We start from the raw sequence: 24,780 nt of genomic DNA on the forward strand, positions 1-24,780 counted from the left end.
CACTCAGGGAACCATGAAGAAGCGCCGGGAACACCTCCGGCCGCAGCGGCCACCCCGGCAGGACGCACAGGGACCCTTTCGCTGCGCGCCACGCTCAAGATGGCGGCCGCCACCCCCCCAACCCCGCCACACTCTCCTCGCTTTCGATAGGCGAGGAGCGCTGGCAGTCCGCGATGCCAGCCAATCAGCCCGCCCGCCGCGGCCCCGAAGGCGGTGCTGCGGCCTGGCCCCGGCGGAGGGTGTTGCGCGGCTGTCGCAAGAGGTGAGGGGCGGCATGAGCCGCCTGGGCCCGTGTCTGAGCCCGCGGCCCCTCCTGCGTGGGCCCTGGGCGGTGCCGCGGGGGTTGCGTCGCGTCTGGGTGGCGGCCGGCCTGCGCCGGGGCCCGGCGGGCTCCGGCACCGCCTCCGTGGCGGGCATGGAGGAGCTGCTGAGTCGCTCCGTACCTCCGCTGCCGCCCTACGAGACCAAGGAGAAAGCGCCTCCCCCGGCGGAGCTGCGCGGCGCGGAGTTCGTGCGCTACTACCGCGCCCTGGGGGCCGGGCAGCCCAGGGCCGAGCTCCTCACCCGCTTGGCCCGCGATTTCGGCGTGGACCACGGCCGGGTGGCGGAGTTCAGCGCCAAGGTGCTGCAGGCCCGGGAGCAGCAGAGGGAGCTGGGGGCCCTGCTGCAGGCCGAGGACCGGCTCCGCTACTACCTCAGCCCCCAGTACCGGGGTCTCTTCCAGCACCTGGGCCGCCTGGAGGGCGGGCTGCGCTTCCTGGTGGAGCTGAGGGGCGACCTGGTGGAGGGGCTGGCGACCAAGGCGGTGGACGGGCCTCATGTCAAGGTGAGGGCTGGGCTGGGGGTGGGTGGCTCCGAGGGGATGCGATTTGGGGCTTGCCACTCGTGGAGCCCCTCCACGTTGGGCTGGAGAGCGTCCCGTGAACCCCATTCGCTGTGGGGGTCTCCACGGTGGCACACGAGTGAATCCCTTCCCACAGGCCACGGCAGCAGTGGGAGATGGCTTTGCTGACAGCTCAGGAAGGGAGCGGCCCATGGTGTGAAGCAACGGGCTTTCCACAGTGAAGCGGGAGAGGGAGGCTGGGCTGCGGGCTGCGAAGGGCAGGCGTTAGGGCAGCGGAGGAATTGCCACACTGACGCAGCGTGGCGTAACGCAGCCGATGTTGGGGCTGCCAAGCTGCGTCGGGAGCTCACTGCAGGAGTGACGTGTAGTGGTGTGACTCCTGAGTCCAATATAGGGCCACAAGTGACGTAGCAGCCGTGCCGTGCTAATGATGAAGAGTATCAACAGAAGAAAGGGGTTGTCATGACTTAGCTCAGTCGTGTATCAAAAAGAGGTGAGGTGGAACATCACCAGTGGCTACATGGTGCAGCGAGGTGACATGGTTGTGGAGGAAGGAATGATGTAGCAGATGACAGTGGCAGGAGGTGACAGGACTTCCTGGAAGGCAATGAAGAAAGACGGCAAGTTGGTCAGATGCACTGACCATAACTTGTTGGTCGATGTTCAGATCCAAATTAAGTTTGACAAGAAAAGGATGTTTTGATGTCAGTGCTGTCAATTAACCAGGGTCATCACATAACTGAAGTAGCAACAGCCTTGGTAAGATTCCACATTCAGTTGGATCATCTTAAGTAAGAGCAGACTGAATTTGCAAAATTAGCAGGCTAGAAATATGTATAACAGCTGAATGTACATGCGTCAAATAATACAGTATGTTCAGAAACATACTAAACCCATTTGAAAGTAGGAAAATACTGTCTGCAAAACTAAAGCTTCAATAAAAGGGCTGTTGTAAGCATTCTGTTATGTCTTCTCAAAATATTTTTTAAATGTTCGGGTTCATCATGTGACTGGGCTTAGTTCTGCATATCTGTTCTTACAGTCTTTTTTGCACTCATTGATCAGTTTTATTTTTCAAATGTATATACATTCTAAAAATGCAAGTTGGTGATAAACAGCACATAAGCGAGGAAAGATTAAGCTTGAACTGGTTTGCATTGGTTTTTGTTTGTAACCCTATTGGCTGTAAGAATTTACTCTGGATACTGTTTCTTTTCAGTTTGGAGTTTCATTTAGGTCATGCTCACCTGTTTTCCACAGCAACCAAGACCTAGAACTATGTGCCATGACAGTATTCTTGCTAGCGTGTCTGTCTGGGAAAGGTGTTATGTCTTGCTTCTGAGATAAGTGTCTTGCTCGGCCTTTAAAATCTATTTGCTTCTGTTGCAAGTAAGTGTCAGAATATGAGCACCCAAGGGAGTACCAACCTGCAGGAAGTCTTGACAGTCTCTGCAATGGAGCTGATCACTAGCTGGTGCAAGTGGTTTGCGAGGAAGTGGTGTGAGGGCATGTGTATTTGATTTGATACCTTAAGCCATAGGTGTGAGATACTGTAGTACCTGTTCTGAGGCTAAATGTCAAGAACATAGAAAACTATATGGCAGAATATTCAGGTTATAGATTTGGGGGGAGGAGAGGGGGAGTGTTAAAAGTGTTTTTTTTTCTTTTTAATAAAGAATTTGAGTCTTGAGTAGAGAACTGTTCTCATGATACAACATATATTTTGGGATTGTGTAGTGGACAGTTTCAGAATAGTTCTTTGCTGGTTTCCCTAACTGCAGGAAAGAGATGAAAAAAAGGTATAGAAAAGCTCTGGAACTTGGGATGGATGTTAACATGTCACGGTTCGCTATTACATATGATGAATTCTTGTCTGCTTGAATTCCTTAAGGTATTATTTTAAAACAAGAAGATGCAAATTGCCAGGTGATTGTTTCTCCATTAGTTTCACTGTTCCTGAATCATTAACAAAATAGATGATGCGCTGCAAAGTGGTGCAGTATTGTCTTCAGTTACTCCCAAATATACAGATCTTCATAGTGCCCTCAGTTGTCTCTCATAAATCACCTCTTAAGTTGAATTGATGTTTAAAGTAAATGAAGAAATGCAAATGGCTAACTTAGTCTGATTATATGTACTGTGTGACATGTGCCTAGTGGCACTGCACTCCAAAACGTGTCTCATTATTAGAAAGATTCTGAAAGCTGAAGTTGCCGAACTATTTTAGCAGTGTCCATTAAATCAGAAGTCATAGTGCCCTGGCTGTCAGGATCTAATGTAAGGCAAATTGGGTTTAAAAAAATGACTTACAAGAAATTGAGAAGAATGGTGACTACCTTCCTGGAAGAATTGTGTAGATCTTGAACATAAACCCTGAACAGTGCATTGGAAATACTTAAAATGACGGATTGTGCAAAGAGAAGGAACATGCTGCAAATAAAGTTTAGTTTATATTTAAGTTAGTTATTAGAAGGCAGAATCATCACCTAGAGCAAGACAGAAAAATTATAGGTATCCTCAGTGACGAGTTGTTATGACATAGTAAATGTCTGTCTATGGATGTGTGAAAGATGATGAATACTCTTGACACAAGTTTCTTGATAATCAGATGGCAAAAATTTAGTGGTAAACTGTATTTTTGAAGCTATACAGCCTTTTTTTCCAAAGAGTCCACCAAAAATATGTGGAGGACATATGGTGAAGAGAAATTTTTCTTCATAATCTGTCCCAGAGGTGGGTTTTCTTTTCTATTAAATATATGAATCAATTATTACTATCTTAAGCCTCATGGATAATGTTAAGACAACCATTTCAAAAAAATGATACTGGCACATAATAAGTTGTTTGAAAAGTTAAATTACAGTAAAGCTGGGCATAATTCTTTTCCATGATGCTGTTTGAATTTTTTTCCTCTCTCTCTTATGTTCTTTTCATGTGTTCTGTTCCTTCCTTCCACCAAAGGACATGCACCTTTTCCACTGTCTTTATAAACGAGTTGAATTTCTGATGAGCTCTTGCAATGCACAGAGTGAAATTTGCTGAGAATCTGTTTCCTGTGTGTAGTTCTTCCTCTTCCTGTTCAGAACCCTCTCGCCTGCAGTACTTCTTTTTCTGTGCCGCCATTTTCCTTTTGAGATTTTTTTATATTTTGCTTGCTTATTCAGTTTCAGCATTTGAAATATGGATTCTGGTGAAAAATTTACAACATTATTATTTCAGATAGCAAATCATTCAACTATTGCTTTTAAAATACTCTTCATCTTTCCATATGATTTAGAAAAAGTCAGTGCAAGTTTCAAGTTGCTGGCAAAAGATAATGAAAAAGATAGCATTTTTGTCAAATTGATTTATAAATAAACCTGCTTCCATAATTAAGCAGTAGTTGGAGTGTCTTGTTGTTTTTATATTGGTCTACTAGAAAAAAAGAAATACCATAATTGTTTTGGGTATTTTTCCCCTCATAGCAGCCACTTCTAAACACAATAAGCACCTAAAGTTGGACTTTTCCTTGAATTATTTTTTTTCTTAAAGCTTTCTCACAGATTTGAACACTGACCTTTCTATAATTGGGGAAAATGGTTTTAAATTTTAGTAGAGGAATTGGAAATGGTAGAATAGGTTTTAAGGGAGAATATTTTGTGTGTAGGCTGTACATGAATTTTTGGGGAGGGGAAATATTTGTGGTGATAGATGTCTTACCTACATACCTCCACAGAAGGATGTATTTATTTCACCCAGTTGTACTGCCTTGAAAGAACTGTGGTCTCATTGATGAGGATCCATCAATGAGTTAGAACAGCTGTTCACTCACGTGAAACAGTGGCTATATGGAGAACCTGAATATCAAAACAGTTTGCTTTAAAGAGCTAAGAAGCCCTTAACTAGAGAAACAAATGAAAGTTAAAGGTTTTTCTATGAAAAAAGTGTTTGGTATTTACCTATCAAAAGTCCTGTATAGCCATTTCATTATTGTAGGTATGATTTAAATTCTAACATACATAAAGACAAATGTGCAGCAAGGATTTTATAACTTTTGTGTGTTTGTATCTGCACTGACAAGGAAATGTGGAAATAAAATTAAATGGATTTTCCTGATGCTGGAGTAAAAGTACAGAATGCATTATATGGCCTACTGGGATTTTGGTTTTGCCCAAACTGTCTAAAATATTTCTTAGACAGTCCTTAGTTTTTACTTTGCATTTTGAAAGACCTATTGAAACAAGAATTACCCACTGTCATGTTGTAAATATAAAATATTTTTCTATTTCCTCAAAACATATCAACACAGAAGCAGCTCGGACTGTTAGATATTGGTTGATGAAGCATTTCTATTTTGTGTTTGTTCAACAGATTACAGTAAAATAACATATACAGGTGATTAAGTCACTTGAAAATGCTTTTGCACACTTACTGTCTAAATGGGCAAAAATGGGGGGGGTGTCTGTGAAATAAAAATGTGGGGCTTTTTTAGGAATAAGACATAAAACAATATAAAATACAAGAGCCAGGGAAGTTTTCAGCACTACTATTACCACTGCACTAGTTACTATTAGCAATAAAAAAATCAGAAAACCAGTCCCTTTTTATTTGTGTCACTCTGTTGAATCCTGTTTTGCTGATGGGTGTATTTTTCAGTATCTCACTAGGGGTATCCTGTATGTATATTTTGAAGCTAATTTGTAAAAAAAAAAAACCCAACAAAAACCCAAACCAAAAACAAAGACACCTTTAAACACTTGGCAATATCAGAGTAGGTCTCTAAGTCAGTATGCCCAAATGAAGCATATCAGGTTAAAAACTTAAAATATTCCAAAGCCATAGAAAAACTTGACTCTTGTGGGGCTGGCAGAATACTCCTCTTGTAGCCCTGTCAGATATCTAACCAGCAACTAAGAAAAACTGAGGCATCTGTTTGATATGCATGGAGTGTTACTTAATGCTGTTTCATATTATGTTTATCTGTACATTTCTGCGTATGAATTTTCATTGTAAGGAGTATTTTATTTTTTAGTAGTTTGAGAGGGAAATTGAAATAGTTCCCTCATCGGAGAGGCAGTTTTTCTTAATAAAAAAAATTAATTTAAGTTTTTCATAAGAGTTTTCCCATTTGTTGCCCAATAAATAGGGACCTGATGTGAAGATGAAAAAGCCTGTAATTTGCTGTCCTGTAGCAAGAACATGGAATGAAAATAAAATAAAAATCACAATTTATTATACTCAGCTAATAGAAACTGAAGTATAGCTGGTAATTTTAAATACTAATTTGAGTATGTCTTGTTGCTAAAATTTAAAGTTGGGATGCTGAGTAATAAATGTGTGCTTTTTTTTTCTTTTTAATGAAATGTTGGAGATGTAATTTTATGACTAGAAAGGCCTCTGAAATGAAAGTAAGAATTGCCACTAAATTTACAAAATAAGAGAACCTAACTTTAGACTGTCATTGTTGAAGTCAAGCCTTACAGAAACTTAGTGTATACTATGATATTAAACACAACTCAGAATTTTGCACAGATGACTCAAATCAAACACAGCTTTGGATAGTATAAAGTGTTTTATATCTTTCTGCACTAAGAAATTTTGTCAACATACACAACTGCAGTTGGACTAGATTATTGTTGTAGGTCACTTCCAGCTGGAACTATGCTAATTCTTTGGCCTGTATGCTGCCCTGTTGTATTATAAAGCATTATTATTTACGACTGACAGATTATTTGATTTGCGTTGTAATTTCCCATGAACAATATTTCTTTCTTCCAAAATCATTACTGAAAGCACATCTGCTTCACTTTCTTCTTTGGTGACAATTGCACTGCTTTTATACAGCTGTATCTTGGACCTAAAGTAGCTCTATAAAGCATTCTGCATCTTGAAAAGCAGCCTTCGGTTCAATTGGGCATCATTATGTCCCATCGTATGGAGCATGCTTGCTAAACCTGTAGGTGCTTCAAAGAAGCAAAATGCGCGATTCCTATGTTTTCCACTTTTACCAGTTTCTGTGTAGTATCACTGGCTTTCTCCCAAGTCACTCGTTGCCATATGAGCCATGTTGCTGCCAATAGATGCAGAGCAGTGTGTTCAAAATAATGAGTCGCAAGGAGTGCAGCCGTCAGCAGTTTTCCCTCCTAGCTGCTAGACTGTGGCTTGAAATGTTGTTCCAAAAAGCAGATGGATGACAAGAGAGCCATAGGAATCTGTTAGTTTGACCCCAGATCTGACAATTCTAGCTCATATTTCTGGTTTACAGTGTGCCCTTACAAAAGAAAATAAAACAAACAATCCTGAAATATTTGGAGACTTTCACTACACCAAGGGATATTTGACCAAAATGATTTATGGTTATTTTCTAAAAACTTCAGAGGTGTGCAGAAAAGGATTCACAAGGGAAGTACCTTAAAGCCAGAATAAGCAAAACAGTCAGAATATACTTGTTTAGGACACTTAGACCTCTACAGTCCAAGAGGAAAAATGTATTGGGGGAGGAAAAAAAAAAGACAGACCAATCTGTGTATGAGAGAGTACTTGAACTAAAATTCAGCTTTTCCCAATAAAACTGTTGCTGATGCAAGCCTTGTTGAGGTTGCAGGCCAGTACCTGCTCAGTTGTACTGCCCAGGAGTTGCAATTCCTGCATGACTTAGCTGTGCCAGAAAGAGCCCTTTTTGTCGATGCGGTTATGCGGACAGTTCTGGGCTCTGGTACAGCTTGTTCTACCTGCTGCTTCCTCTTTAATCCACTAGCCCAGAAGCCTCAGCAAAACCAGTTTTGCCAGTATAGATTACAGTTACTCTAAATAACACTTGACTGATGTATTGTCAGAGTGCATCAAGTGTTGAGGTGCCCTGAGCCAATGGTAATTATGCATTTTTCACAGTAATGTCCTATTACAGCAATAGTTTGCTCTTTTGGGGTAGTAAGGCAGCACAGGTTTAACATATGTGTCTGGTAAGCCCCCCAAGTCATCAAACTTGCTATAAATGTGCAATAGATCCATTTATTAGGCAGGAGAAGGTGTACTGCTAATGTCCCTCTTAACTATCCTAGCTGCAAAGTTTTGACATACCTAATCTGGTCCTTTTTAATGTCATCTCTTATGTTACTTCTTCCCCCTCCCCCAGCTACTGTTGTGTAGGATAGTGTTACCTTGAGACAGAGAAGGCAGGAAAATTTTAGTCAAAGTATCAGTGAAAAATTGTGAAGACTGTCCATTCCTAGAGTGGATTTCATTTAATGTGATCCTTTATTTTTCTCAGTTCTTCAGTGGTACTTGTTTCAGATAGTCACATATGTGTATTTTTTTCAGAGGTTTCTGTTTATGCTGGTGCTATGCATTATGTGTCTTCCATTGTTTTCCAGTGGAGATTGCTTACCCTATAAACGTACTTAAGGTGGATTTTTTTATTATTATTATTTCAGTTTCATATTAATTTAAAACCTTTTTTTACTAGCATATGCAGGCTTTGTTCAGCCTTGTAGTACAAGTGCAGGTGCAAGTACAGTTTGGCAGAAGACTTTCAGCAGTGTTTATTATATAACTGAAAGAGAGCTCTACTGAGAAAGACCAACAAAAAAATAATTTACAAATCTTGGGAGAGTTGACCTCACGGGAGAGTTCATGGATACTCCCTGTATTTGGAACGATGCAATTGACATTTTCACTATTTGAAGTATATGTCAATTTATGCTTCAGTAAGTAAGCTGCTCTTATATATTGGAGGATGCTACTGAAAAAATATAGAAAGATAGCATAAAATTTTCACACATGACGGAAATGTAGATGAGTGGCTGTTTTCTTCTAGAACATTTCTATAGTAGCCATTTCTGCATAAATAAAGATAGATGCCAAACAAAAACTTGCCTATATATTTCACTAGCACAACTTAGTAAGTGTAGGAGTAGTTAGGAAAAATGGAAACTGAAGGAAAAATGAACTCTGCACTTTAGGTATGGAAAAGAGCCAGGATTTGTTATGAATTTACTTTGCAAACTCTATGACTGTGGTCATTACCATCAACTTTACTCTAGGAGTTGTTATGGGAGGAGTTAATTTAATTCTAAATTTGGGTGGATTGGTGTAGATTGAAGTATCTGATCTCAGTTGGCTGCAAGCATAGTCAGAGTTTCAAAATTTTAGTTTTACTAGTATGGTGAATTAAAGAATAAAACTGCCCTTTTTTTTAATCTTGGAATACTTCTGGGAGTTACTTTGGCCAACAGAAACCTTCTTTGATGTGTGTCTCTTGACAAGTGCCTCTACAACTTTCATCTTTGTTAGGTTACAATAGGAAATATTTTTGCCTTTTTATGGCAGACCTGAGACTACATCTGACTTTTGGACAAATGTTTTAAGTAGTAAGTGTTTTCTGGATAGATTTATATCTTTTTTATGTTGTTTTGCTTAAATGTAGCAAGCTAAAGTCCCTTGCAGCATAATTTTTGTCGATTTTATGTACAGCAGTGGCTATTTAATACAGGTCTGAATAGAAGGTGGAGAGTTTTTGTTTTTAAATAAATGGTTATTAAGTTAGTTTCAGGTAAGCCTATGTTTCTGATCAAGCTGTTGCTAAGTTGGTGCTGGTATCACACTGTGACCCATGGACGAAGCAAATGTAAGAAAGAAAAATGAACTCTAGAATCTCTTTAAGGGATATTCATGCTGTGCTGAGTTCAAGAATACTTTCTAAACTCAAAGAATTTTAGACAGGAAAATCTTTAATAATATAGGCAGCAGGAAATTAGTAGGGAATATAAAATTCATTATTACAATGAGTGTTTCTGGAAGTATTTGACATTATAGCTGGCTTTAATTCTGTATTGTACTGTTCCAAATCTGTTGTGATTTTTGAGCTCTGTAGTCTTATGCTGCTGCTTTTGTTTTTCTGGCTCAAAATTTTCATACTTATAGAGAAGAAAAATTCTAGGAAGCCTATCTGCATCCTGTTGAAAGACACTAATTTTCTAATTTATCATCCTGAGTGGGCATGTGCAGCTCCTGTGCCGAGTTGTACAATCCACGCTAAAGTCCAAACTGAAGCATTTTTGTAGTTTACTGATGCTGAAACGTGCCTGTATGGGTTCCAGTCACCTTCAGTACATATGTTATGTGCCTTGGAGATCTGTCAAAAGTAGAAAGTTCCAGGTGTTAATCATGGTGCAGAATGTACAGGAGTAAATAGCTGTTCTGTATCTTTCTCATAAAGAGCAATAGAAAAAATGTTTAATATAGTAGAGATGACTAATAAAATATGGTAAGGACCTGGAAAATTTTAATTTGGTGAGTTGCTTTCTTATATTAATAAGCTAGTACTAATAGTCTTCCTAAGGCATGAACTGCTGAATGGTCAGAAGAGATTCAGATGTAGAAAACTATAGTGAAATTCAAGTCCTTATTTTCATCAAATTTCCCATAATTTTTTTCATGGTATTTAAGTCTGAGCACCTGTGCAGCAGTGGCCTTATTGTCAAGACTGCTCAAATACTTCTACTTATTGTCTGCCTTTCATCTACATTGTTTTGCATTATCTTCCATTTGCTTGTCTGCAGTTTACTATAGACAGTATCTTTAAACATCTTCATTGTTTTAGTCCTGTGTGAGGAAAGCTGTACTATTATGTGGTTAATCTTCTCAAACAGATGCATTAGTTTCCTTGAACTTCCTAGTGTTGTAGTTTGAAATGATGACGTTTATCTTTACTCACATTTGTATGTTCTACCTAGCATATTTAGCAGATAAGTTCATCTTTCTTCTGTTTACAGGAAATGAATGGAGTTCTAAAGAACATGCTTTCAGAGTGGTTCTCAACAGGATTCCTGAACTTGGAACGGGTCACTTGGCAATCACCTTGTGAAGTACTCCAGAAAATTAGTGAGTAAGTGCTCAAAGTTGCTAACGCTCGTTGATGAAAAGGTGATGAAATGCTTATGACTGCACAGATCCACTATTTTCAAGATGCTTTTCAATACTGAACCATAGGCAAAGTATAATTAAAGAATAGTTGAATTTAACACACTAAAAATCACATTTTAAAACCTGAATTAAATAAATGGTAAAGGGGATCATTCGTCCCATAATTTGACCCTTTAGCTCACATACTGCACTCGTAGACTGCTGTCTCTTCTCCCAACGTTCTCAGTTATCTTCCCACATTCCCAGAGGTGCTGCTGTTACTTCTGCTACAAACCCAGATTCTTGCAGCACTGCCTTCTTGCACTCCCTTTCCTCCTACAGGTGCTGCTGCTGCCTCCATCACCACTGCCACCTTCTTCTCCCCTCAATCTACACCAGCAGTGTGGGTGGGGAATAAGTATTTAAGTCTGATGCAGCATGGGGTGCCCAACACTCAAGAGCATGTTTTACTTCTAAGGTAGTGTGGCTCCCTTTCCTGGCTGGAACTGGTGAGATGCACAGAAATCACTTGTAAACTATACGTGAAGAGAGCACCTTGTTTTTTATAAACATTCCTTAAAATCTACAACATTTATTTCTGAATTTCTGTCAAATTCAAAGTTCTAGTGATCAAGTTGGAAATGACTGAATCAAGGTTATGTTGTGTGGCATTTTGTCATATAAAAAGCTTGGAAAAAAAGAAATCTCCAGAGAGTTCTGAAAGTACATAACTTAAATGTTGATAAGGCAAAGAAAAGAGATCTTGTACAAGCTAAATTTTCAAAATAAAAATAATGAGTAATATTTTACTTAATCTTCAAGGTATTTTGGCAAACACACTAGACTTTCAATATGCAATAGAGAAAATGTATTTTGAATGATTGGTTGAAGACATGGCCGTGTGAGTGCTAACAAACTGCTTTGTTGCTTGGGAAAACTAATTCCTTAGAGGTGTGTTCAGACTCATTCAATGACTTAGTCATCTGAATCGGATATCTGATACTGAACAGAAAATGCAAGTGAAATCTCAGATATGTAATAAGTATATCCCAAAGAAAACTAGAAAGAGCGGCTATGCAGTATGCCTTTACTATCTGCTTTGTCACAGTTTGTTGATGAATTTTATTTTTTTTACTTACAGCCTGATTCTCCTTTTTTGATTGGAGAGTTTTGTCACTGACACCAATGTGAACAGTACTGTGCTTGTAGGGTTGGCAGCTGACCTCTATTTTTAAATGAAAAAAAAAAATAATTTTACCCTTTTTATTTTCTCATTGAGTTCTGAAGCTGTGCATCCTGTTAGAAACTGGGTTGATATGAAGCGTCGAGTTGGGTCATATAGAAGATGCTACTTTTTTTCTCACTGTGCAATCCCAGGAGAACCGTTGATAGTCTTGCATGTTGCACTAACCAGTGATATCTCCAGCAGCATCCAGGTACAGTCACTGATGCATTTAGCACACAGCAAAGTGCTCAAATTGCAGTGTACTTATTTTAAAATCTGTAATTCCTTATAATTTGGGAATATTTGTGTTTTTCATTTTTTTAAGAGATGAGAGAACTGGCACTTAAAAATTGCAGGGATATCTGTATATCACCTGTATTATGTAAGTTGAAATTCTGGGGTTTTGCTCAAGTGCAAGAAGAAACAGAAAAGATAAGAAATATATAAGAAAAGATAGCAAATGAGATTAAAACTTCAAAGCGGTTGTGATTACTTCTGAAAATTGTAAACCACGTTACAATTATTTCCTGCACTTGCTAATGGATAAGCAGCTCTTCTTTCTACTTTTTGATTAGATTTTTGTTATTTTTCACAGAGGGTAGTGAATAAAACAGTGGGGAAAAGTGTTAACACATTTGAAAGTTAAAAAGAAAGGCCACCTCCCCCATAATGGTGATAATAACTACTACTTTTTCTTTATTCTTATTTTCCCAGGCCATAGTGAAAGAAGTGCCGCCTTTAGAAACAGAAGATACAGACAAAATTACAACAGCAATTTTCTACTCAATCAGTTTGACTCAGCAGGGACTGCAAGGTGTGGAACTTGGGACTTACCTCATCAAGCGGGTTGTAAAAGAGCTGCAGGTAGGTGTGGCAGGGTGTACTTAAAATGCTGTTTGGCAAATGTGCTCCCCTTACATTGCTGTTTTAGGTTCCATTTTGTGTCATTGCTCAAGGCAAGGAGCTGCTAGGTCTTCCCTTACACTCGTAGCTTCTTACCAGTTCAACCTTTGAAGATGTGCAAAAAGTTGGAAGACCATTTTCTGCTATTGGTTAATGTCTGCCAGATGTAGATAGTATTACATAGTTGACATGTACTGCATGAATTATTTGTGTTTGCCTAATCATGTGTATAGGTTGCCTGAAAGTCAAATTAGTACAGTTCTATTGAAGCTACCTTTAATATAGCTGTATTTTGCAATGTAGTGTGTAATCTAATTCACTGCTGTCTCTCAGTTGAGTGGGTGGGGCATTGTTAATGCATGCTAACAGGCTCCCTTCCAGGCCTCTGATCAACATTTTCTCTCTTGAATGTACCTGGCTGTTCCTTTTTCAAAATCTTATGGCTGCTCCAGTAACAAAGATAATTCCTTTACATTAATTATTTCGTTTTCTTGTTTGTTATATTGAATTGCCACCGGTTATGTATGCAGTTTGCATGCTTGCCTTGAATATGTCAATTTAAAAAAAAAAAAAATTCTTTGCCTGAGCATTTCCTGCAGTATAGTAAAGAAGATGTCTTTAACATTTGAAAGTCACAGGAATCAGTTGCTTTATGCAAGTCAGTTCTATGAATTTATATAATATCATTGCATGCTATGGGATTATTGTTGATAGTTTTAGGACTTCTTCTTGTAGAACCTTCTTCCAAGCAACTGGAGAAAGGAATGAAAATTAATTAATTTGTACATGGAGTGGCGTGAAAGAGACAGTCACGTTCCTGTGTTGAGTACATTATTTTATTTATTAGTCTTTGCTACTTAAATTATTAACAAAGCTCTCACTTAAAAGTAATGATCACTACTTGTGTTTATATTAATTGTTCCAACATCTGGATTAGTAACGATGTCTGGAAAATTGTCTGTGATTTAGAACTTCAGTTCTACTTGCAAAAATAACTTAAAATTGGATGCACCAAATTTCTTACTACTACAAAATGATTGATTAGTCAGCTACTGAATCATAGCTGGCTGCCCTGAAGTTTTTTATTTTATTTTATTTTTAATGGATATTTTGGCTGAGTTTTGTTGCTTGTTGCTTTCGGAATGGCTTTTAGATTAATTGTCTAAAGTGCAGTAGTCCAGGTATAATTAGGCTGTGCCATCTGTCTGATCTTGACTGAGGGGAAATTGGAATAAATTCATGCAGTTATCTGCTTCCACATCTGAAAAATAATTTCTGGATAATTGAGTTGCTCTCATAAAATAATCCTATTGACAACATATTTGTCCATCACTAAATTGCTTACAACACTAGAAAAGTTATAAGTGAAGTTATAAAGGAAAATAGACATACCATACTTAGATAACCTATATGCAATGTCTAAAATTTGATGTGTCCAACAGAAGAGTGTGTTTCTTATTTATACTTACAATAAAGTTTCTATGTTTCAATGTTGTAAAATCCAGCCCTTCAGTGTTCATCAAATACACGATGAATAGGAAACACTTGGCTGAGATGCCTTTAAATACATTCTAATAATAAAATCATTGCCTCAAGCTTAAATAACTTACTTGATATTGACAGCTAAGTGCTTTCCATACAGTGCCAAAGATGGAGGTCTTCCTCCCTACTTAAATTTCATACACTGCTGTAAGATGTTATGAAAAATGTGCTGTTATTAGTAAGGTTTTATATGGTGAATTGGACACGCACTTACCTGACTATGGAGTTGTAGCAAAACTTGAACCGCCTATGTATATTTATTCTATATCTATCTATATATATTAAAGGTACAACAACCTCCATGTATTGTCTACACCGTTCCTTTTCTTGTTGATAAACCTTGTTGGGGTACCATTGTAGGGCTAAAAAAGATGTAAAGGATAATCCAGGAGTGTTTATCCATGATGGATGTAGTTCTCGAATAGTTTTTCTTCCACTCTTTGATGTTGTTAATATTTATTTCTTTTCTCTTCTTCCCGCTTTCTTCCCACTCCATCATGCTTTCTTCCTTTTCATTCCAAAGTATTGTTCTTGAATTTGTTGTCTTGAATTCTGCAAGAGCCATCTCCCATTACGTATTTTGCATCTGTGAAGTGACCCTGAATCATCATACTGTTGTTATCAGAATTATTTGATGCACTTCTGTAATGCCCGCTCATTCGGCTTTTGTTGTAAATGTTGTGACTTCCATCTCGGGGGTCTTTACGTGTCAGTGGAGAGAAGCCCTGTGTATTTGTTGTGGTTTAACCCTAGCCAGCAACTAAGTACCACACAGCCGCTCATTTGTTCCCCCTGGTTGGGATGGGGGAGGGAATCAGAAGAGTGGAAGTGAGAAAACTCATGGGCTGAGATAAAGGCAGTTTAATAGGTAAAGCAAAAGCCGCGCACGCAAGCAAAGCAAAGCAAGGAATTCATTCCCCACTTCCCATGGGCAGGCAGGTGTTCAGCCATCTCGAGGAAAGCAGGACTCCATCACACATAACGGTTACTTGGGAAGACAAACGCCATCACTCTGAACGTCCCCCCCTTCCTTCTTCTTCCCCCAGCTTTCTATGCTGAGCATGACGTCATATGGTCTGGAATATTCCTTGGGTCAGTTGGGGTCAGTTGTCCTGGCTGTGTCCCCTCCCAAATTCTTGTGCACCACCAGCCTACTTGCTGGTGGGGTGGGGCGAGAAACAGAAAAGGCCTTGGCTCTGTGTGAGCACTGCTCAGCAGTAACTAAAACATCCCTGAATTATCAACACTGTTTGTAGCACAAATCCAAAATATAGCCCCATACTAGCTACTGGAAGAAAACTGACTATCCTAGCCAAAACCAGCACAGTATTTCAGCTTCAGAATACTTACACTGTGAAATTTCTACAAAGTTAGATTTTTCAGGGCAAAGGCAGGGCATATGACGATGAGTAATACTCTTGGCAGCCTGTTTTACCCTGTTTTACCTGTCTCCCAAAATTCTGGAAGTCCTACTTCAGTGCATTAATTGTACACGTGTTCTCTTTCTCTCTGGTCAGGTGTAAGCAAAGGACTTCCCAAGGTTGTCTGTGTTCAGATTGGACATAATTCTTTGGAGCAGCATTATAGTCACTTACTTTAAAAGGGACAAATGGTATAGCAGTAGTGCTGAGTTGACTTGGTGACAGTAGCTGAAACAGTATAGCCTCAGCAAAAAAATCTTGGGTCAAAAATTACATCTCATTAAGCAGGCTTCCAGCAGCCTTCGTAAAAATGGATAGTTGAGGTCTCTGATAGGAAGAGGATTTTTTTATACAACCTTTGTATGGCTGTGCAATAAATCTTTATTTAAAGTGCTGCTAAATCACCAAGTGTTCCAGGTTATGTAAGTTGAGACTCGCTTTAACTTAACTGATAATAAAATGCTTTGGGAAGAGACCGTTTGAAGGGGTTGAGGATTTTGTTTTTCATTATATTTGACTTGTTGATGATTAATACAGTTTTATAACTTGCCATTTGTTTGAGTTAACTTTTGTGGACATATGTTTGATCTGCAGAACATTATTTGATTCATATTCTCCCAAGGCACTGCAAACTCTTTAAAACTTTTTTTATCCTCTAGTAAAATCCTTTATCTGAGTTTGCCTTAACTTAACCTGCTCTGACACTTCTACTTGTAAGTGCCATTGTAACCTCAAAACTGAATTCTCAGCTGTCATTCTTCATAAGGAAAACTCCAAATTGGACCTGTCATGAATGTGTATCATTAGATCAGAAAAAGACATGCACTAAGTTAGAAACAGGCTAATAGCCACTCTTTTTTTCCACCATTGAAGCCTTTATTTGGCAAGATTTTTAAAAACTGTACTGAAACATTGATCTAGCAGGTATCTACACTATAAAGTTATGTCTATAAATTCAGTTAGTACCAGATTCCTTAAAATCTCATTAATGGACAATTAAGACAGAGCTTAATTTTTTAGAAATCTTCTTGCTAATTTGCCTGAACTGATCGCATGCACTGCTAGACATGAACATGTGTAGGGTAGCAGTTCTCACCTTCAAAGAATGCCAAGTACAGATTCCTTCATGAAAGTATTTCTTGCAAATGGGTTTTTATTAGGACTGTTAGGAAAACTGCAGCAGTAGAGGCTCTGGCGAAGATTACAACCCTCAGTGTTAAGCACTGTTAGTTTGAGGCACTGCATAGAAGTTAATGGCCCCTGCTTTTGAGTCTTTTACTAATTTAAGCAGATGGAGGAAGTATGAAGTTGAGTCACAGAAATGGGTCCTCAGTTTCATCTCTTTATATGTGCACAGTTAGCAGTTTGAATCCTTAATCTCTACCTAGACATTATGATTGGCGTTTGCCACAGGTATTGTAACATAATTGGGTAAAGGGGAGGGATATAATGGAGATCAGAATAGGACCTTAGGGGTGTAGCTTGTGTCGCATACAAAGGGCATCCTGGGAGAAAGTGTGCTGCTCTAAATAGGAGATTTTTCTTTTTTTGGTAGGTGCTTGACAAAAGTTTGCTACACAAATAATATAGAAGGGTTTTGTAAACAGGCTTCTATTGTTATCTGAGCATATCCTGTTTGGATTATTTTGGGTAAGCAGTGGGATGAATTCATTAGTCCACTGATACCAATTTGGTCCCAGGTCTGCCTGTACAAATCTGAGAATAGGCTACCTACGTATTCTGTGTAGTTTCTTGGTTATATTAATGTATATAAAGCAGGGAGCAGACAACAGAAATAATCTCATGTATTTCTTAAATTTAAGCTTGTGTTGTTCCCAGAAATGAATTGCATTTTGAAACAATTTCAGACAACTACTAAGAAAACAAAGAAACCCCAAATAGGGTGCTGGAAAAAAGCAGGCAGATGCATTTCTAGCAAGCTGGTAGGTGCTGGTGAATGCATAGACAAATAGATTTCTCATTAGACAGACATTTAATTCAGAATGTGTTTATAGCCACTGTAAATGGTCTGTAACTCCACAGAAGGTACATCATAGCAATTCGGTCTGCAGATGACAGACACAGATAACTGTGGTGAAGCCTTTGAGAAAACTGCTTAGAATTTTATAGCCTGTGGCATTTGGGGGAGAAAACTGATAGCTACTATGTGACTCAATAGAATGCTTAACAATTGGTGGCAGATTTTAGCTTTCTGGTTGGGCTGTTGATAATTGCTACCTTAATTTGATCTAGGTGACCTGGGGAGATCATAATTTCCAAAACAGGCTTTGCTTTCATTGATGAAAAATGTGACCTTGTACTACAGCTTTCAGAGTGCAAGACAGTTTCAGAGGAGATACGGATAATAGGAGAAATCTGCACTCTTCTGCAATGAAAAAAAACACCAACCCCAAACCCTAAGAGACAACCAAACCCAGAAATCTACCCCAAAACAAAATGAGCAGCTGTTTCTTAATGGTGTATGGGTTTCTGACAAGAAAATAAACATTAATGGATCTCCACCAACAGCCTTAGAAACTAGCACATCAATTTAGCAGCAACATAAATGTGCACACTTTGCTGCATCTATTTATTTTTTTACAAGAAATGGCCGCCTCAGATAAGCTCCTAAACTCAAGCATTTATCAGATATGTAGTAGTCTGTACTGTAGTTTCAAAATGGGGTCACTTTCCCATGTCTTATCTGTCCTAAGAAGTAAAAAATATGCACAATTTCCCATTTTGTATTTATTAATGGAGTAGGAGCTACTAACTTGCTGATAAATATCTTGCGTTGGGCTTAGTGAACAGGTCACTCCTGAAAGTGAGTGATAAACAAAGTGCACCCAACATCACAAGGAAGCAAAATGTCAGTTACTTAATTAGGAACTTTGCAGTGGTTATTATTAATACACAAATATGGGAAGAAGTCATTCTCGCTTCTGTCATTGTGGATGGTGCTTAGGTACCCTCTTGGCTTTGCAAGCTGGGAGATGAGATTGGAATTGTTAACCTAGGAAGCAATGGGCATGGCTCAGCTCCTGTGTGCAAAGCCCTGATTGTTAGCTCTGTTCAGTAGCAAAATAGTATTTTCAAACACTGTGCTTGCTTAACAGAGATGGTTTAGAAGACTTCCAGACTTGACTTTGTGGTAAGCAGCCTTTTCTCTTGGTCCAACCAGTTTTTCCTTTTACCAGAAAGAAGAGTTTCTGCTTCTCAAATTTCAGCATTATCTTCCTTTTTCCACTCTCAGGTTTTAGCCCCAAATACCTGTGAAGAATTCATGAAAGAGACCTAAGCAATATGTTTTCAAAGGCACTGTCTTTTATAGGATGAGTAATACAGTTAGAAAAAAGGAAAACCTGTAAGGAATGTAGTCCTATCTCCAGGTCAAAAAGAAACACATCCTGTATTCTTTGAATCCCTACCTAGAGGAAAATAGCCTCTAACAACCTTTTTCTCTTTTTTTTTTTTTTTTCTTTCTCTTCTTTTTCACCCCCGCTGCACAATAGTAACATCTGTAATCCCTCTAGGAGCACATCTAGGATTTCTCAATGATAGGTCATTAATTTGAAAACTTATACCGATTTTCCCTGTCTCTTGTGTTCTCTGTATTATGGACTAAAGAGGAACTTTAAAGCACAACAGGAATGAAGACCTAGAAGAATGAAACCCCATTTTGAAATCCAGTCTCTTTTGGGGGAAACTTGCTGCTGCTTAAGGATGCTGACGTGAAAAGGGTACTTCTCATTATAGATTACAGGTTTGTGTTTCTGTACCTTAAGGTTTGTTTGCAGGTCTATCACATCATAGACAGTTGCTGAGTTGTCATCCATCATTATTGTGTGGACAGGCAGAAGAGCACTGGGTCATTGAATCTTCAGAAGGGAGTTGTGGCCCTCCCTTCTGGGCAGAAATTCATCTAGCCGCAGTAAGAGCTGACATGCAAAAACTCAAATGACTTAACAGCAGACTGTCTCAGCAGCTAAGCTACAGCTGGTCACAGTAGAGTCACCACTGGTCAGCTTTCAGTGCGCTGATGGAGAAATGAAGGTAGCAAGTGATGCTGCTCGTTCCCATCTTGATAGAACTGAAAATTATCAGCTTTTTCTCCAGGAAGAAGTATCTTGAAGTATTTTTCCAGTGGCCTTTAAAAATTCACTTCTGTGCCGCCTTTCTCCCTCCTCCTTCTTCAGGGGTTCTGTGATTTTGTGCAAGTAGTGTTGTCTTTGGTGGGAGCTAGTGCTGAATCAAGGAAAGTGTGGCAGCTGACAAGGGGGCAACTGAGTATAACTCTACCACACTACTTAAGATCCTGCTGCTTTAAAGAAACGTGGATTCCGCGTGCCATGATGAGATATACTCCTTGACTGAGAAACACTACAAGGAGGCAGATGAAAGGTGACCAAAGGAAGTTTAGTGAGTGCATTTGATTCTGTATTCAAATTTCAGAAGTTATTTTGAATTGATTTGTGGATAAATAGTCTTTATATCCATGGGCAAGTATTGAGCATGGCACTGGGAAGGAAAAGATTTCTGAAGTCTGTAGAGTTGCTTTGCTTTGTTCTCATTTTTGCCCTTTTTCTGCCCCCAAATATTTTTTTTTAATTTACTGTGGTCATTGCTCTCTTTTTCAAAAGCACAGGGGAAACTTTTATAAAAAGGCTGAACTGTCTACTCCAAGAAACATTCTTTTAATTAAAACATATTTTCTATATCCATGCCGCTTGTAGCCATGGTCTGCAGTAAAAGCACAACCCTAATAAACTATTTTGTTTTATAAATGCTGTATTCTGTAAAATTGTACAAAGAGGTGCTAAGATAGCAGCAGAAATTGCCTTCCACAGACATCTCTTTCCGTAGATTTACAAAGAGTATTTTTTCTTTTATGAAATGCATATGCGATGAAATCTGATAGTTGTATTTCACAGATCTTGTTACAGGCTTATGCTTCAGAATTACTCTTAAAATAAAATATCATCATGTCCTTTAGTGGAGACTTGAAAAAGTCACAGGAGATCAAAGCTTTACTAGTATTGCACTACCTGACCATGGTAGCTATAGCAGTTGAGAATATGACATAGTCAGGATCTCCTGGGTGCTCTGATTACAAAAATGGTTGGTTTGTTCAGTAAGATACAGAAATGAGTGTTTTTATAAAATAAATTGCTTTTTTCTTTATCCAATTCTCTAAGGAGATGAAATGGGGTGTTTCTTTGTAACTTGGTCTGCCTCTCTTGTCCCTGTCTGGTCCCAAAAGAATTCTTTGGCTTATGTATCTGTGTAACACTCAAAAGAACTTCAGATGAGGGGAGCAAGTGAGGTTATCCAGTTTTTTCAGTTATAAGTGACAAAACTGAAGAGGTGGTAGATTGGAGCTGGCTGGTGTATCGTAGTGCCAGAAGCCAGCAGAACAGCAGTAAGCTATTTGGGAAGCTCTGTGTGGGAAGGAAAAAGATGTTGTAAATAACCAGCTGAATATTATTCCAGTTATCAAAGTTATTAGAAATGGTGCTTGGCTCCAGTCTGTAACAGAGGTATGCCAGGCCTGCGTTCCCTGGCTTCTGCATCCTCCTGAAACAGAATGCAGATGGCAGCATTGTGTGGAGCACAGCGGTACCTGAGGATGCAGCAGTGCAGGTGCAATTCAAACAACCTAGCAGCACGCGTTCCATTAACATTTGCTAGTGTAAGATAGTATCTGAGCGATGATGACTTTTTAATGGTTATCTCGGTAACACTCAAAGTAGAAAAAAATGCATTTTGTAGTCATTTAAAGGCAATTTTCTGTTGACATTAAGATGCTTCTGTAATGTTGATAAATGTCTTGATTCTCACCGCTCCTTCCTATATGAACAATAATTAAAACAACACTGTGGTGGTTTCAGTTCAGCTCAGTCTTCCCTCTGTTCCTTGCCCCCCTACTCCTTCAGCACGGTTGACTGATGTAATTTTTGTTAATTCCAAGTGACAGTGAGTTTAACAGCCTTCCCTATTCTTCACATTGGCATGCCCCAAAACTAACACATGGTTTTCCTTATGTATGTTTTGGTTTACATGATTACATAGTTAACAGTTTTTACTCATAAATTAGCAGGAGTAGAGAAGTTTTATTTTGTTAAAGCAAGTATTAAACTGTGTGATTAATTTTTTTACTGCAAGTATGTATTTCTTGTCTTGCTATTTTATCAATGTAGTTTATAGTTTGGGAATAGCATGGAAAGTAGCTAGCCTGTATAAAGAACCTCTTTTATAACTTCAGGAAATACTTCTGTCCACTAAAGTCTAGAAATCTTACCTCTCCTGATTTTACAATAGACTAAAATAATTAACTGCCCTTGATTTAAAAAAAAAGTTACATGTGAAAAATAAATTATATTTAAAAGGTTTTGAAAACTTGGATGTTTATTTTTAAAAAAAATTATTCCTCAGAATAACTTCTTTATGGCATGCGATTGTATTTTTTTATTTCTGCCTATAAAATGATATACCAGAACGTAGTGTTGGTAAGTACTGTATAAGTACTTTTATATAGATTGTGTGTGTGGACTGTAATTCAGGGTTAAAATTTTCTTTGTGCTTCAAGTGCACCTATTACTGGCAGGGTGATTTTTTTATTTCTTTTTTTGTCTATGTGTATCAGTTAATTCCCAGAATCCCTAGTCTTTGCTTGACATCAAGTAAAGGGTATCAGTTGTTCTTTCACTCAAACTTCTCATTGTCAATCATAACAAAACTCATGAATTTTTTTTCTCTCCTTTTGTCTGCAGAAAGAACTTCCTCAGATAAAAGCTTTTTCTACTCTTTCACCTATCCCAGGATTCACAAAATGGCTTGTTGGTCTCCTCTCCTCACAAACAAAAGAACTGGAAAGAAATGAACTTTTTACAGAATCAGAATGGCAAGAAATCTCTGAGATCACAGGAGACTCTACTACTGAAACACTGAAGAAACTCTTAAATAACAATGAGTGGGTGAGATCAGAAAAATTAGTTAAAGTGTTTCATGTACCATTTATGAGACTCTGTGCCTGGTATTTGTATGGAGAGAAACATCGTGGCTATGCTCTTAATCCAGTAGCAAATTTTCATCTTCAGAACGGCTCTGTGATGTGGCGGATAAACTGGATGGCGGACACAAGCCCTCGGGGCATTGCTGCTTCTTGTGGCATGATGGTAAACTACCGATATTTCTTAGAGGATACAGCTAGCAATAGTGCAGCATACCTGGGGACTAAACAAATTAAAGCCTCAGAGCAGGTTCTTTCCTTGGTGTCTCAATTCCAGCAAAATAGCAAGCTTTAATAAAATATTACAAAAACTAAGAACAAGTGTTCCTCACCTATAAAGAGCTGTAATATTTTTCAGTGTCTATATTTAAACGAGAATGTCCCTTGTAAAACAAATTTACTCAGCAAAATACAATGCAAAGTTATCTGGATTATCAGTTGTCTTGCTTACATTGCCATATATTCAAAACCTGATTGGCTGTGATTGAGTCACTGCGAGTTCTAGACATCTGTTTTGTGGAAATGGTTTGGAGGGATGTATTAAAGGGTGAGTAAAATTCTCTAAATCATTTACAACTCAGTGGTAACTTGAACGGAAAATGCTTGAGCTGTACCATTATTATATTATAATAAATATATTATTATATTATAATAAACCTGTATAAACTTGGAAAGGAGCTGCTCTTCTTTGTCATAATACTACTATAGATTGTTCAGTACCAAAGTACCTGGAAAGAAGTACTGAATGAAGGTAAATTTTTGGTCAAATATATTAGCAAAACAGTAATGTACAATTTTATTTCAAGAATATCTGTCTTTTTCACCCTCAAAAACTCTCATGTAAAACCTCTTGGCATTTTCCTTTTTCAAACCCACTAAAAACGTCACTGAACCCTTGCTTTGCTGGAGCATGGAAAAGCCTTGCATTAATGTGGTTGAAAAATCAGGATCTCTCAGTGCAGCAGGTATGTAGTATTATATTTGCACTTTTGTCTGCTAAAATATAATAAGCAAAAAGGAAGTGTTCAAATAGGAGAGGGGAATAAGAGAGACTGATACTTAGGCATCAGTTGAGAAGTTTCCAAATATGTATATTATACTTTGGCTCTGGTAATTTTTTTAAGTTGATAAAAAGGTTTTTTAATAAAGGGGTAGGTGTGACCTGTCAATCAATAAAATATACTTTCTCAATAAATCATATCTTGTTTATTTGAGCATGTACCTTCCTTCATTTAACAGCCCTTCTTGATAACAGTATCACCACAGCAGAAGAACCATCTTAACAGAATTCCATGATGTTTTGTAATTTCTGGTTTATTCCGTGTCTGGTCAAATTCCAGTCCTGTTTCAAGAGAAGAATTATACAGTGGAATTGAAAGTGATAGAGGTCCTGCTCGTGTATGAAAACAGAAGTGAAGAAAGCTCTAAGTGTCCAATTAGCCTTTCTCCTAGAATGAAATTTATGTAATTGGATACACTTTTTTTGTATACATTATTAGAAGAAAATCCCATCCTCCAAGCTGGTAACCTGTTACAGAAATCTACTATACGTATCTTCCAAGCAGAGAAAGGCTTGACTTAACTTCTGTTCATGGTAGATTTTGCAACACTGATGGTTAAAGGACAGGGTACGTTCACTGCCTGTTATTCCCTTGGGAGCAAACACATTTTTATACAGCAGCTGGTCATCAGTGGCAGTGATGCCACGTTAGCAGTGGCAAGTCCCTGATGCCATGTTGCCTTCATTATGTTTTTTAAGAATAGTTCCAAAAGAGGGGCACCCTATTTAGTCAACAGTTTTCTCATACATCAACAGGTTAAAGTTAACTTACTGATTTTGATCAGATAAAATTAAAAAAAAATAAAAATCTTATCATCGCCTTGCAAGGAAGATGTGTCCAGCAATTTTTCAGTGCCCAAAACCACTAAGGAAAAGTTGAGTTCCCCTTGAATT

At 38.5% G+C, this 24,780-nt stretch overlaps 1 protein-coding gene across 1 annotated transcript; it reads left to right on the top strand.

The window, feature by feature from the left end:
- Positions 1-240: 240 nt before the first annotated feature.
- MLYCD (malonyl-CoA decarboxylase) lies at positions 241-24,110 on the top strand. Its single transcript, XM_010579655.1, has 5 exons — positions 241-826; positions 10,597-10,709; positions 12,006-12,162; positions 12,666-12,815; positions 22,588-24,110. The coding sequence occupies exons 1-5, from the start codon at positions 275-277 to the stop codon at positions 23,119-23,121; spliced, it is 1,506 nt and encodes a 501-aa protein (XP_010577957.1). The 5' UTR covers positions 241-274; the 3' UTR covers positions 23,122-24,110.
- Positions 24,111-24,780: the final 670 nt, after the last annotated feature.

This window comes from Haliaeetus leucocephalus, unplaced genomic scaffold (assembly GCF_000737465.1).
Source record: "Haliaeetus leucocephalus isolate CR32 unplaced genomic scaffold, Haliaeetus_leucocephalus-4.0 Scaffold668, whole genome shotgun sequence".
In the NCBI taxonomy this organism is placed as follows: Eukaryota; Metazoa; Chordata; class Aves; order Accipitriformes; family Accipitridae; genus Haliaeetus; species Haliaeetus leucocephalus.

Coding starts and splice junctions, on each gene's coding strand:
- MLYCD (XM_010579655.1), top strand. CDS start 275: ATGAGCCGCCTGGGCCCGTGTCTGAGCCCGCGGCCCCTCCTGCGTGGG. Junction 827..10,596: donor TGGACGGGCCTCATGTCAAG/GTGAGGGCTGGG, acceptor TTCTGTTTACAG/GAAATGAATGGAGTTCTAAA. Junction 12,816..22,587: donor GGGTTGTAAAAGAGCTGCAG/GTAGGTGTGGCA, acceptor TTTTGTCTGCAG/AAAGAACTTCCTCAGATAAA.